Source organism: Puma concolor, chromosome C1, assembly GCF_028749965.1.
Source record: "Puma concolor isolate L17-30 chromosome C1, mPumCon1.1.hap2, whole genome shotgun sequence".
NCBI lineage: Eukaryota > Metazoa > Chordata > Mammalia > Carnivora > Felidae > Puma > Puma concolor.
Window position 1 is genome coordinate 103813299 of NC_141674.1, and position 12564 is coordinate 103825862.

At 41.4% G+C, this 12564-nt stretch overlaps 1 protein-coding gene across 1 annotated transcript in view; it reads left to right on the forward strand.

Annotated features, from left to right (window-relative positions):
- Nucleotides 1-203: 203 nt before the first annotated feature.
- CHD1L (chromodomain helicase DNA binding protein 1 like) overlaps nucleotides 204-12564 on the forward strand; it is a 60766-nt gene continuing 48405 nt past the window's right edge. Inside the window, exon 1 of the mRNA XM_025933106.2 lies at nucleotides 204-373. Coding sequence (XP_025788891.1) covers nucleotides 241-373 — 133 coding nt within the window. The 5' untranslated portion in view covers nucleotides 204-240. The remainder of the gene's footprint in view (nucleotides 374-12564) is intronic.

Sequence of the window (12564 nt, forward strand, 5' to 3'; positions counted from 1 at the left end):
CACCAGTCAAGAGCATGCAGAGCACAACCGGAACAGGCAGAACTGAGCCTGAAGGTTAACTCCGAGCACTGCTCTGGCCACAACTCAGCGCAGGACGCGCCCTCTGGCGGCCGCTGCCCGCCGGGGTGGGGTGGTGAGCGTTGGGAAGGATGCGCGCGCGCCGTAGGGCGGAGCCTCTCTGGGCTGGATTGAGCGTGCGGGCGCGGGGCGCGGGGCGCGGGGCGGACCCTCTTGGGCGGGATGGAGCGTGCAGCAGCGGGGACGTGCAGTGGCCATATGCCCGGGTTCCTACTGGCCCTTCAGACCCGGAGCCGAGCTGAGGCGGCGCGGGCTCGGGTGCAGGAGCAGGACCTAAGGCAGTGGGGCCTGACAGGTCAGTGGCGCCGGGCCGACTTCCTCCGGGGCTTGCCAGCTCGTTGGGACTCGCCTCTGCCGGGCCGGGGACTCTGCGCCCGAGTGGACCTGCGGCTCCGCGGGTGGGCGGTCCTGTGGGTTCTTTACCTGCTTCCCTTCCCGCCTGAAGTGGGCTGGGCACAGAGGAACCCGGCCTGGGGCCAGGCGGCCATTGCCCCCGCCTGCGCAGCCGAGGGTCGGCGGGCGGGCTCGGCGAATGAATGGGATTCCGTGCGGGGAAGTGAGGCCTGCCTGCCGCCCTGAGGCACTGGCCCCGGGGAGGAGGAACTCGATGAGACCCCTGCCCCGAAGGTAAGACCTTTCTTTCTGAAGAAGCCGAGGCCGTCCTGGCGCACCAAGCATGTGGGTTTAAAGTTTCTGTTCTGGTGGGTTTGGAGGCCTGTCCTGATGAATTTCATTAGTTGCTCCTGTAAAACTCCCAGAATTGGTTTCCTTGCTACAGCTTTCTTTTTCGTTTACAGTGTCCCTGCAGTTCTTTGATAATTCTCCGTTGGCCAGTTCTCCCCCAATGCTCTGTTTTAAAATATGCAGCTCAACAAAGTTTAGCTCTTTACCTCAATAATTGTATTTTATTGATACTAATCCTTCCCTAGAATCTTTGAAGCTCGAAACTTGTCTACAGACAGCGAGGGTGACGCCATCTCCTGTGGATGGAAAGACCCAGTCCCTAATTTTCCAGCCTGGCTACGCTTGACTCAACACCTAACCTCTCCAGTCCTCATTTTTAAAAATTATAAAATGGGGAACACAGTGCCTGCTTTTTAACTGTATTATAGAAACTTGGATTAATAATAACAGTGGTGTAGTCGTTCAATCATTTATTGAGTGCTACTGAGAGCCACATACTGTGAAGTGTTAGGTACAGAGATGAGCAGAACAAATACAAGGGCCCTCCCCTTCTAGAGTTTCTACACTGGGGACTGTGAGTGCTTCCAAAAGTACAAAAGAGTATTTATTGAACTCTTATTATGTACTAAATGCCAAGGAAGTGTGAGGTTTTGTTCGTTCTCCGAGTGAAACAGAACATGGCAGTTCAATGTGCAGCTTAGAAGAGAGGTGGGTAGAAGATGAATGGGTAGGATACAGACAGGAAAGAGAAAAGACCCCTCCTTTCCTGAGTCTCTAAGAATGTGTATCTCTGTGTCTATAAGGAGTATGTATCCAACCTAAGTAGGAATTTATGGACTGGTGTTAACATGGGTATTCTGACTGAAATTTACATGTTTGTGTATGTCTGTTTCCATGTTTTTTTAAGGTAGGATGCTTTGATAACATTTGTGGGAGAAAGCTAGATTAAGTATGCACATTGATACTGAAGAAATGTCTACATGGATGTGTACTATTTTAGTAAAAACGAGAAGATAAGTGGTTGCACCTTTGCTTAGATGAGTTGGTGAATGAGGAAGGAAATAGGTGGAAACTTAGTGGTGGCAATGGATAAATTGGTAGTGGAGGGGAAGAAAATGATAGAAAACAGGTATAGTCACAAGAATAATCATTAAATATTTTAACTTGAATTTCCCATTTTCTTTTTTTTTAAAGTGTGTATGTGTGTGTGTTTAAAGTTGATTTATTTTGAGAGAAAGCAAAGACATGAACGAGGGCTGGGCAGAGAATCCCAAGCAGGCTGTGCCGCTGTCACCACAGGGGCTTGATCCCACCATCGGTGAGATCCCGTGAGATACCGTGAGATCGTCACCTGAGCCGAGATCAAGAGTTGGACACCTAACCCGCTGAGCCATCCAGGCGCCCCTTAAAACTCCTATTTCTATTTACTAGAATTTTTATTCTACGAAATGATTTTTTGTGAGTTGGTTAAAAATCCTTAGTGATTTTTTCTTCTGATTACAGAAGTAGTACATATTCTCTATAAAACATTTAGAGTAATATTCTTTGCATAAAGAAAAAAAATTAATTGCCATAGCCTCATTACTGTTGATATGTTACTGATTTTCCTGCCAGTCCCTTGATCTGTGTATGTATGTATTTTTTCTCCTTTTCTGAGTCAGGGTGTGGAGCAAGGGAGAGGAGCAAAAATGGGGTTTCATGTGCATGTTTTTTGGAAACAACTTTTTTATTATCATTTAGTGTTTTTAGTCATTTGTCTTCTTCAATATCATATTTAGTGGGTACAGATCTTCCAGTGAATGGATGGATGTGCCATAGTTTAGCCAGATAATATGTAGGTATTTAGGTTCTTACTTTTTTTGCTGTTATAAATACTAATAAATGTCTTTGTAACCAAGTATTTATTATGCTCCAATATTTTTAATTCTTCTGAGGCAGCATTTCTAGGCCAAAGAGTATGCAAAATTATTGCTCATTTTCCCACATTCTTACCAACACTGATATTTTCTGATTTGAGAAGTTAAAAATGGTGTTTTGTTGTTTAATGTTTGTTTCCTAATATTGATGGATACTTGGATATTTGTCTTCTTTTTGTTCCTTGTCTGTTTATGCTCCTTGCCCATTTTTTAACTGTTTGTCTTTTGCTTTGTTGGATCTTTCTTGCATTAATATTAAATATTTGCCATATGTATTGGAAATATGTTTTCTAGCTTGTTATTTGTCCTTTGATTTTGAAGTGTGTGTGTGTGTATATGTGTGTGTGTTTCATTGGTGAAGTTTACAAATTCTTTGTAGTCAAATCTTTCGGCTTTTTTCTTTTTTTTTTTTTTAATTTTTTTTCAACGTTTTTATTTTTATTTTTGAGACAGAGAGAGACGGAGCATGAACGGGGGAGGGGCAGAGAGAGAGGGAGACACAGAATCGGAAACAGGCTCCAGGCTCTGAGCCATCCGCCCAGAGCCCGACGCGGGGCTCGAACTCACGGACCGCGAGATCGTGACCTGGCTGAAGTCGGACGCTTAACCGACTGCGCCACCCAGGCGCCCCTCGGCCTTTTTCTAAATGATTTTTGTCTTTAGTGTTTTGCTTAGACGGGGCTTTACTACTATGAATTTATCGTTGTTGGCTTAATATTTTTATTCTAGTACAGTTGTGATTTCTTTATATTTAAATTTTTATTTCCCCAGAAATTTATTAGGAAGGAACTTGACTATCTTTTTTTTTTCCTTAAAATACAGAATTAATCACCCACTTTGTGAAAACTGATGAAACAAATATTTTGTTCAGCAGCATTCTTCCCAGTGAGACATTTTTAGTTTATCTTCTTCCCCTGAATAGTGTGACAGATGTATCCCATACATTTCAGTGAATTTTGGAAACCCGAAATACATTGGATCATGAATGTTAGGACAACTTTGTTTTTGGAATATGCAGACCTATTCTTGCTTTTTTTCCCCCTGCTTTTCCACTACAGACACACCTGAGAGATACTGCAGGTTCATTTGGTTCCAGACCACTGCAATAAAGTGAATATTGCAATAAAACCAATCAAGTGAATTTTTTTGTTTCCTAGTGCATATACATGTTATGTTTATACTACACTGTAGTCTATTAAGTGTGTAATGACATGTAAAAAAAAAAATCCCCAAATGTACATACCTTAATTAAAAAATACTTTATTGCTGAAAAATGCTAACCATCATCTGAGCTTTCAAGTAAGTTGTAATCACTGATCACCTCACCATAACCAATACAATAATAACGAGAAAGTTTGAAATATTGTCAAATTACCAAAATGTGACACAGAGACACAAAGTGAGCAAATCCTGTTGGAACAATGGTGCTTATAGACTTGCTTGACTCAGGGTTGCCACAGACCTTTAATTTATAAAAAATAAACAAACCAACTATAGCATCTGTGAAGGGCAGTAAAGTGAAGCACAATAAAACAAGGTATGCCTCCTGAGAGGTGGGAAGAGAATTCAAACAACTCTGTGATGGATATAGCTGATGGGCATTTCTTCAATCCGAAGCCTGCCTTACCACGTCCTGGAGGCTATAAAGCAAAAGACTACATTTCTCAGACTTTGTAGTTCTATTGTGCATGATGACTGTGGAGAGATTTGGAAAGGGGATAGGAGAGAAGCCACGGCCTGGGAGGGATTTGGGTTTTCAACATTTCTCTTGGAGCCTCGTCCTAACTTTAGGATAGATTGTGGCCGAGGTGGGTAGGGTCCTGGAGCTGACAGTTGGAGTAATGGTCTTGTGAGATAATGGAAAATACATTTTTGTCTCTGCCCCCTGATTCCCAGAAGAGGGCTCCTGAAACTCTTGGGTGATAGGATTATCTTTTTTTCTAATGAAGTGACTCTGTATAGGTTTCTGGATGGCTCTTGGGTGGGGACTGGTCACAAGAAAGGCCAAGCCATAATTAGAAGCTTGGAATTGCCAGCTCCATCCCCCATTCTCTTGGGAAGGGAAAACGGCTGAAAATGAAGTTAATGATTGATGATGCATGCATGATGAAGCTTCCATTAAAAATCCCAAAAGTACAGGCTGGGAGTGGATAAAATAGAATTGTTTTTTTAATTTCTCCGATAGTTTGTTATAAGTGTATAGAAATGCAACAGATTTCTGTGTGTTGATTTTGTATCCTACAACTGTACTGAATTAATTTATTTTAATAGTTTTTTGGTGGCATCTTTAGGGTTTTCCGTCTAGAATATCATGTTATCTGCAAATAGTGACACTTCTACTTCTTCCTTTCTGATTTGGATGCCTTTTTTTTCTTGCCTAATTATTGTGGCTAGGGCTTCCAATACTGTGTTGAATAAAAGTGACAAGAGTCACTTTGTCTTTGTCTTGTTCCTGATCTTAGAGGAAAAGCTTTTAGCTTTTCACCATTGAATATGTTTGCTGTGGGCTTGTCATATATGGCCTTTCTTATGTTGAGGTATATTCCCTCTATACCCACTTTGTGTAGGGTTTTTATCATAATTGGGTGTTGATTTTTGCCAAATGTTTTTCTGCCTCTAGGAGATGATCCTTCATTTATCCTTCATTTTTTTTAACGTTTATTTATTTTTTTATCCTTCATTTTTTAAAATGTTTATTTATTTTGAGAGAGCGAGAGAGAGCGAGAGAGCGAGCAATCATGAGCAGGGGAGGGGCAGAGAGAGAGAGAGGGAGACAGAATCTGAAGCAGGCTCCAGGCTCTGAGCTGTCAGCACAGAGCCTGAGGCGGGGCTCGAACTCACGAGCCGTGAGATCATGACTTGAACCAAAGTCAGATGCTCAACTGACTGAGCCACCCAGGCACCCCTATCCTTCATTTTCTTAATGTGGTGTATCAAATTGATTAATTTGTGGGTGTTTATCCTTTTATCCCTGGAATAAATCCCACTTGATCATGGTGTATGATCCTTTTAATACATTGTTGAATTCAGTTTTCTAATACTTTGTTGAGGTTTTTGCAGCTACGCTCGTCAGGGACATTGACCTATAATTTTCTTGTGGTGTGCTTGTCTGGTTTTGGTATCAGGGTAATATTGAACTGGTAAAAACAGTTTGAGAGTGTTACCCCCTTTTCTTTTTTTTGGAGACTTTGAAAAGAATTGGTATTAATTCTTCTTTGAAAGTTTAGTAAAATTTACCAGTGAAGCCATTTGGTCCTGGACTTTTTTTTGGGAGGGACAGGTTTTTGATTACTGATTCAGTCTCCTCATTAGTAATTGCTTACTCGTCTATTCAGATTTTCTGTTTCTTCATGATTCATTCTTGGAGGGTCATTTCTAAAAATGTTGATTTCTTTTAGTTTGTCCAGTTTATTGGTGTATAATTGTTGACAGTAGTCTCTTATGCTCATTTGTGTTTCTGGGGAATCAGTTGTAATGTCTCCTCTTTTCATTTCTGATTGTATTTATTTGAATCCCTTTTTTCCCTTGGTGGGTCTAGCTTAAGGGTTGCCAATATTGTTTATCTCTTCAGAGAACCAGCTCTTAGTTTCATTGATCTGTTTCTATTGTCTTTTTAGTCTGTATTTCATTTATTTCTGCTCTGATCTTTGTTACTTCCTTCCTTCTACTAACTTGAGCTTCATTTGTTCCTGTTTTTCTTGTTCCTTGAGGTGAGATGTTAGGTTGTGTGAGATTTTTCTTGTTTCTTGAATTAGACATTTATCTCTATGAACTTCCCTCTTAGAACCACTCTTGCTGAATCTCGTAAGTTTTTATATGTTGTATTTTTACATTTTCATCTGTCTAAAGGTGTTTCTTCACTTTGCTTTTGATTTTTTTTCATTGACTCGTTATTCAGTAGCATGTTGTTTAATCACATTTGTGAATTTTCCAATTTTCTTCTTGTAATTGATTTCTAGTTTCATACCATTGTCATCAGAAGAGATGATATGGGGCGCCTGGGTGGCTCAGTTGGGTAAGCGTCCGACTTCAGCTCAGGTCATGATCTCACAGTCCGTGAGTTCGAGCCCCGCGTCGGGCTCTGTGCTGACAGTTCAGAGCCTGGAGCCTGTTTCGGATTCTGTGTCTCCCTCTCTCTCTGACCCTCCCCCATTCATGCTCTGTCTCTCTCTCTCTCTCTCTCTCTCTCTCTCTCTCTCAAAAATAAACGTTACAAAACAAAATCCACTTTAAAAAAAAGAAAAGATGATATGACTTCAATCTTAATTTGAGACTTGTATTGTGGCCTAACATTTGATTTATAATGGAGAATGTTCCATGTGCACTTGAGAAGACTGTGCATTCTGTTGCTTTTGGATGGACTGTTCTATATACATCTGTTAAGTCCATCTGATATAATGTGTCATTTAAAGCTTACTAATTTTTTGTCTGGATGACCTAACCATTAATGTAAATAGGGTTATTAGAATCTCTTACTGATACTGTATTAGTGTCTTTTACTGTTATTGTATTTCTAACTACTATTACATTCTCCTTTTAGGCCTGTTAACATTTACTTTATATATGTAGGTATTCCTATTATGGGTACATAAATATTTACAAATGGCCTATCTTGTTGGATTGACCCCTTTATCATTAGGTAATACCCTTCTCTGTCTATTATTACAGATTTTGTTTCAAAGTCTATTTTGTCTGATATAAGTATAGCTGCCCTCCATTTCTTTTGATTTCCATTTGCATGGAATATCTTTTTCCATCCCTTTACTTTCAGTTTGTTTATATCCTTCGGTCTGATGTGAGTCTCTTGTAGGCAGAATATAGATTGGTCTTGTTTTTTAAATCCATTTAGCCACTCTGTCTTTTGAGTGGAGAATTTAGTCTTTTAACATCTAAAGTGATTATTGGGGCTCCAGGGTGGCTCAGTTGGTTAAGTGTCCTGACTTTGGCTCAGGTCGTGATCTCATGGTTTGTGGGTCTGAGCCCCACATCAGGCTCTGTGCTGACAATGGGGAGCCTGCTCTGGCTCCTCTGTCTCCCTGTCTCTCTGCCTGTCCTCTACGTGTGCACATGTGCACTCTCTCTCAAAAATAAACGTTAAAAAATGTTTATTAATTATTGATAGGTATGTGCTTATCTCAATTTTGTTAATTGTCTTCTGGTGGTTTTGTAGTTCCTTTGTTCCCTCCTCTCTCTTGTTCTTCCTTTGTGGTTTGATGACTTTCTGTAGCAGTATGCTTGGGTTCCTTTTTTATTATCTGCTGTGTATCTATTACAGGTTTTTGTTTTGTGGTTACCATGAGGCTTACATATAACAATATATATTTATAACTGTGTTTTAAGCTGATAACAACTTAATTTTGAACTCATTGTAAAACTCTACATATTTATTCTTCCTGCACCAGTGTGTTTTATGCTTTTCATGTCACATTTTACAACTTTTTATCTTTTGGGTAACTTAATTGTAGTTACATTTATTTTTACTATTTTTGTCTTTTAACCTTCCTACTATTGTTATAAGTGATTAATCCTCTCCCTTTAGCATATATTTACCTTTACCAGTGAGATTTATACATTTATATGTTTTCTTGTTACTAATTAGTGCCTTTCTTTTCAACCCAAAGAAGGCCCTTTAACATTTCTTGTAAGGCTGGTTTAGAGGTGATGAACTCCTTTGGCTTTGGTTGCCTGGAAAATTCTGTTTTTCTTCAATTCTGAGTGATAACCTTGCTGGGTAGAGTACTCTTGTTTGGAAATTTTTTTTCTTTCAGCACTTTGAATATATTGTGCTACTCCCTTCTGGCCTGCAAAGTTTCTACTGATAAATCTGCTGATTGTCTTATGAGAGTTCCTGCATACATACCAAATTTTTTTCTCTTGCTGTCTTTAATATTTTCTTTTTGTCTTTAGCTCTTGACATTTTAATTATAACGTATTTGTTGTGGGTCTCTTTGGATTCATATTATTTGGAACAATTTGGACTTCCATATTGGAAGTTTGTTTTGGATGTTTGTTTGTTTGTTTTTTTCCTTCCCTAGGTTAGGGAAGTTTCCGGCCATTATCCCTTCAAATGAGTTTTCTCCCTCCTTTTCTCATCTCCTTCGGGGACTTCTATCATGTGAATGTTAGTGTGCTTTATGTTGTCCCAGAGGTCCCTTTAAGCTATCTTCATTTTTAAAACATTTTTTGTGCTATTCTGTTTGGGTCAGTTCCTCTATTCTGTCTTTAGGTTCACAGATCTTTTCTTTGCTTCATCTAGTCTGCCGTTGAACTCTGTTGTTGGGTTTGTTTTGTTTTCTGTGGTTTTTTTTTTTTTTTTCTTTCAGTTATTGTGTTCTTCAGCTCTCTGAGTTTTGTTTGGAACTCGTATTTTCTGTTTCTTTGTTGAAGTTCTCATGTAGTTCATCCACTCTTCTCCTGAATTTGATGAGTGCCTTTATGGTGGTTACTTTGAACTCTTTGTCAGGTAAATTACTTAACTCAATTTCCTTGAAATTTTTCCCCAAGGTTTATCTGTTGTTTGTTTGGAACATATTCATCCTCATTGTGCTTTTGACTCTCACTCTGTATTGGTTTCTTTTTTTGTTGTTTATTTACTTTTTAGAGAGAGAGAGCACGAGAGCACGCAAGTGTACCCACACAAGCGGGAGAGGGGCTTAGAGAGGGAGACACAGAATCCAAAGCAGCCCCAGGCTCAGAGCTGTCGGCACAGAGCCTGATGTGGTGCTCGAATTCACGAACCATGAGATCATGACCTGAGCCGATCGGATGCTTAACCCACTGAGCCACCCAGGAACCCAGGTTTCTATGTGTATGATGAAACAAACACCTCTCCCAGTCTTGAAGGGTTGGTTTTGTGTAGGTGATAACGTAGGTGATAAAACTGACTTTCAACCCTGTTAAGCTCTTGGTTATCTCTTAGATCTTTGTGATTACCCAAGCAGCCTATTTTATTTTTAATAGTTCCCATTAGTGGAGGGTGTGCCGAGACCAGTCAGTTTCCCAAAGGTGAGGATCTTAAGCATTTAGATTCAGGCTGATCGGAAGCCAGGCCCTTACAGCTTTTAAAGGATGCAAATAAATATATATAGTCGCATGGGACTGCAAGCAAAAGCCTCACTGCCTCTAAAGCCAGGCAATTGTAAGGTGACCCCTTAAAAAGTTGGTCAGTAGTGACAAAATTGGGGTTCCAGACAAGTGTATAAGCACCTTTCTGGGAGACACGGGCAAGCTGTGAGAGTGAGGCAGAGTGAGAGTGCAAAGCTGGCACCCTCTGGCCTACGTTCCCTGAGAACACCTCCGTAGCCTCTAGATCGTGAGAAAGCTGAAGCCTGCCTTAAGGCTGACGTTCCCAGACAGGTGTTTCAGTCTGGAGTCTGTTTGGTTCTCTGAGGGTGGCAGCATGCCGAGAACCATCTCTCTGGTTGTTACAGACCTGTGGGACCCAGGAACGCAGGCCCCCCTAGCCACCAGAGCCAGGCAGTCACGGGTATCAATCACAAAAACCAGGGCACCAGATGTAACAAGCGGGCACCAGACATGGAAGAGCTCCCCTGCAGAGATTCTGGCACTCTGGAGTGTGGCAGAGGGACAGTGTGAAGATGGTGCCCTCCCTCCAAGGTCTCAGGAAAGGCTTATAATTAGCTCTTAGATGTGTGTTTAATTAGAAGCTAATAAGCCTCATTTATAGAAAGATTGAGCTCTTGGGTCTCTTGGCTCTTGCTGTGCCCTGGGGGTGGTAGCTGTTTAAGAACTCTTTCTTCATTTGTTAACGTCCTGTAAAGCCATGACTATAAGCCCTGCTGGTCACCAGAGCTAGGCAGTGTAGAGGTGTGCCCTGGCAGCAGCTGCAAAACTCAGGGCTCACCAGGGAAGGGTGTAATCTCCTTTCTGGAAGATACTGGTGAATTGGAATGAGGCTGAGGGAAAGTGCAAAGATGGCGTCCACCATCTTCCATTCCCGGAGAGTACCTCCGTAGGCCCCTGTGCGTGTACCAAACCAGAAGTTTGCCATTCAGGCCAAAGCTCATGGAGAAGCAAATAGGCCTCTTTCTCAGAAAGACTGGGGGTGTGTTTTGTCTGCTATCTGTTCAGTGCCCTGGGTGTGGTAGTCTGCCAAGAACAGAATTTCCCAATTGCTACTGTCTCATGGGACCCAGCAACACAAGCCCTCCTCACCTCCAGAGGCAGCAATCAAGGAGCATCCCCTGGGTAGCATTTATAGAAACCAGGGCACCAGAGGTTAAAAACTAGGGCATCAAGTGTTTGTAGAAGCTCCCATCTGGGAGATACCGGTGTTCTGGAGCACACAGAGGGATAGTGTGAAGATGACACCCACTGAAGAAAGAAAAAAAGGGGGGGGGGTGGGAGGGGAAAAGGAAAAAGGGAAATGAAAAGAGAAAAAGAGATGGCATAGCAAGGCAGAGAGAGCGCAAGAAGATGGCGCCACCGGCTTCCACCCCTGGAGAGTGCCCAGCAGGCCCCAGCCCCCACACCAGTGCTTTACAGTTTGGAAGGGAGTCTTTTTCACATAAAGTCCGCACTTTTCAGAGGGTTGCTTCTGTGTAGGTGAGTCTGTGTGTGGGTCCTTTTAGAGTTGTTCCTCAGTTTACTACAACCCTATGGATTTTTGTGGATGCCAGCCCCATTGGTTTTCAAAGCTACATGTTTTGGGTGCTTGTCTCTCAGGTGCTGGTATTGAGAGTTGGGTGCCCACTGTGGGCACCCCTTGGCCCTCTCCCGATTGTGGGTCCTGTCTTGGGGTGGGGTTTATGGTGAGATTGTGTCTCAGTTTTTCCTGCCCTCTGCAGTGTGGTTTCCCTCTCTTGCCCAAGGTGGAGAGGTCACTGCCAGTTTTTAAGTTTTTTTTAGAGGAAATGGTTCCATATATGGCTGTAGATTTGGTATATCCATGGGAGGAAGTGAGTTCAGGATCTTCCTACATTGCTGTATTTTTAAAACTTTTATTTTATTTTATTTTATCTTATTTTATTTTATCTTGTCTCTAATTTTGTTTATTTTTAATTTGAGTATAGTTGACATGCAATGTTACGTTAGTTTCAGGTGTACGACATAGCAATTCAGCATCTATATGTTATGCTATGCTCACCACAAATGTAGCCACTGTCTGTTACCACTTAATGCTATTAAAATATCATTGACTGTATTCCTATATTGTCTACAGCTGGAAGCCTGTATATCCCACTCCCCTTCACCCATTTTGCCCATCCCTTCACCACCACCCCCACATTGCCATCTTGAACTGGAACCTCAGTTATCTGAATTTGCTAGCCTACAAATGGGGATAATACCTAGTGCATGACATTGTGGTAGATATTAAATGAGACAGTTTATGTAAAGTGTTCACTGCTCTTCCTGGTATTTAGGAAGTGCTTAATAAAAATAGCTTGTTCATTTTTTTTTAATGTTCTGCAATTATTATGTACCATCTACTTTATTTTTAGAGGTTATTAGTTCAAACCAGAAAGTTATGTTCTTGTTAATAGTATGTTTGGGGTCTTCCCTTTCCCCTAGATATGGTTATTGTCTGAAATTGGATTTTTTTTTTCTTAAAGGAGAGAGAAATGTGGCTCCATGTGCATTTCAGATATCTTCTGCTGTCCTTGTGCACTGTTAAACATTCTGTATGCAACATCATTTCAGTTCTTAAGTGCTCCTCCTCTGTTGAAACAAAATTTAATCCTGTCCTGTCTTGAGTTTTCCCTTTAGCACAGATAGCAAATTTAAATGGTTGCAATTAAGCAGACAGACACATGTACCCTCCATGTGTTGTTGTTTGTAGTTATGTTGCATTAGTAATGCCTCTTTCCTAGAATGGACACTGGCATGAGAGCTAGGCACCATACAGGCCAGCTCCCAGGTTGACTTC